The following is a 1,950-nucleotide window of genomic DNA, read 5'->3' as shown; positions in this document are numbered from 1 at the left end:
GGGAACCGGTACTAACCGGGGGTTCCCATCCGGTACTAATGCTCGGATCTATAGCTGTTCACACATGTATTTTAATTCTAATGGATACATCCAGCAGGTAGCTCTATTGATCAGCAATGCACGGATAGGGGACAGTGGTCTCTACTTTGTTAGTTGACCTACATTTTCAACTTGTTCTGCACCCACAACCACACAAAAGCCAAATTGATGAGAGTACATGAATGTCAATGCCCAGCTCCATTGGGACGATATATAGCAATCAAATATGACAACGAGACATACGGAGCTCTGCTCAATCCAATCGGAGAGCTAACAGCTAACCAGTGCATTTATTGAGCGTGGAAACTTTGGGCACTCAACGATAGGTGAACATACATGCAACGTCCATGCATACGTTGCTTTGTTTCCTCTATAAATACCGTGCATGAGAGGTACCCATATCCTCATCCCAAGCGAGTTTAGCAGCTCAACGAGAGGTTTAGAAATGGCGGTCAAGTTTGTGGTTCTTCTTGGTTTTGTCCTGACCTTTCTTCTCGTCTCACAGGATTTGGCATATGCTAGAGAGCTCGCTGAAACCAATGGTTTGCACCTCCCTCCCTCCCCCCCCCCCCCCCCCCTCTCTCTCCCCCTCTCTCTCTCTCTCCGCGAGCGCGCACACACTTGTGTGTTGTTTACATAAAACTTTTGTAAAGCATATATATGATAGCACACTCTAATTAGAGTTTAATAAAGGCACAATAAACACTAACTTGGATTCAGAGTTTGGGAAAGGCCATGCACCGTGTAAGCATTGACACACATGCTATAAAATGAATGTGCTTAGTGACAATGATAGCATTTTCCATGCAGAGTCTGAAGGAAAAAATGGGAAACCTGGAGAAGCGCCTGGACTCAAGGATGAGAAGTGGGGAGGTGGATACAACGGAGGATATGGGAACGGAGGTGGTTATGGTGGAGGTTATGGTGGTGGGTATGGGCCTAGATATGGTGGAGGATACCACCATGGCCACGGAGGAGGCTATGGGCCCGGATATGGTGGAGGATACGGATCTGGACACGGTGGTGGGTATGGTGGCCCTGGATATGGTCAACCTGGGTATGGTGGAGGATATGGCGGAGGGTATGGTGGTGGCTATGGAGGAGGATATGGTGGTGGCGGCGGGTATGGTGGAGGTGGGGGCTATGGAGGTGGATATGGCGGTGGCGGTGGCGGCAACCCTAGGGATGGACATCATGGTGGATTGAATTAAGAGGGCACAACTACATATGTTTCTCTATATCAAATAAGTAATGTGAGGTGATGATGGATTTGAATGATGCATGGCAATTTGGTGATACAAAACATGTCTAGATTTGGTATAAAACATGGTGTACTGTTGTGTACATGGTAGATGGAATCTTGTCTTGCATGAAGTGTGATAATAAGAGCTAGGCAGGTTGCTATGTGTGGTAGTGTGCCCAGCTGGCTTTTAGAACTGGTACCTCATCATGTATGGACCAATATATACATATAAATAAATAACTATCCTTTAAAGTTGTGTGTCAAAATGTGATGTCATGGTTCTGCTATGTATTTGTGCTTCTGCTGCTTCTGATCGAAATAATTGCAACGATATTTGGTCATATATGCACTGATAGTTATAGAGCACGCAAGAAAATGAAGACTAATAATTTAAGATATGTTATCAACTGATCATGTGCTCATGTCTATATAGGAGAACAATACTGTAAATGTTTCTGGGCACACTTGTCTTGTAGTGTTTACCAGTGCTGAATTTTATTTTTTGCAAATTCATCTATGGGTACATATGATTTTCTCAGGACACAGCTATATTGAAACACTAGAGAAAACCAATGCCAGTGCAATAAGTGAATATTAATAAAATAATAACAGGGAAAGAGATACTCCTTCCGGTTACTAATCTTTAAATTCGTATCAGACCACTTGGT

The 1,950-nt window shown here is 43.8% G+C and overlaps 1 protein-coding gene across 1 annotated transcript; it reads left to right on the top strand.

The window, feature by feature from the left end:
* The first annotated feature begins 444 nt into the window (after positions 1-444).
* LOC112889571 (glycine-rich cell wall structural protein 1.0-like) lies at positions 445-1,534 on the top strand. Its single transcript, XM_025956284.1, has 2 exons — positions 445-581; positions 850-1,534. The coding sequence occupies exons 1-2, from the start codon at positions 485-487 to the stop codon at positions 1,248-1,250; spliced, it is 498 nt and encodes a 165-aa protein (XP_025812069.1). The 5' UTR covers positions 445-484; the 3' UTR covers positions 1,251-1,534.
* Positions 1,535-1,950: the final 416 nt, after the last annotated feature.

The sequence above is a fragment of the Panicum hallii genome, chromosome 4, assembly GCF_002211085.1.
Source record: "Panicum hallii strain FIL2 chromosome 4, PHallii_v3.1, whole genome shotgun sequence".
Taxonomy (NCBI): domain Eukaryota; kingdom Viridiplantae; phylum Streptophyta; class Magnoliopsida; order Poales; family Poaceae; genus Panicum; species Panicum hallii.
Note: the sequence above shows the minus strand (reverse complement) of the source record. Positions and strands in the feature narration are given on the sequence as shown.

Excerpts from the sequence above, each read along its gene's own strand:
- LOC112889571 (XM_025956284.1), top strand. The coding sequence starts at position 485 with ATGGCGGTCAAGTTTGTGGTTCTTCTTGGTTTTGTCCTGACCTTTCTT. Across the intron at positions 582-849 it reads AGAGCTCGCTGAAACCAATG|AGTCTGAAGGAAAAAATGGG; the intron begins GTTTGCACCTCC and ends TTTTCCATGCAG.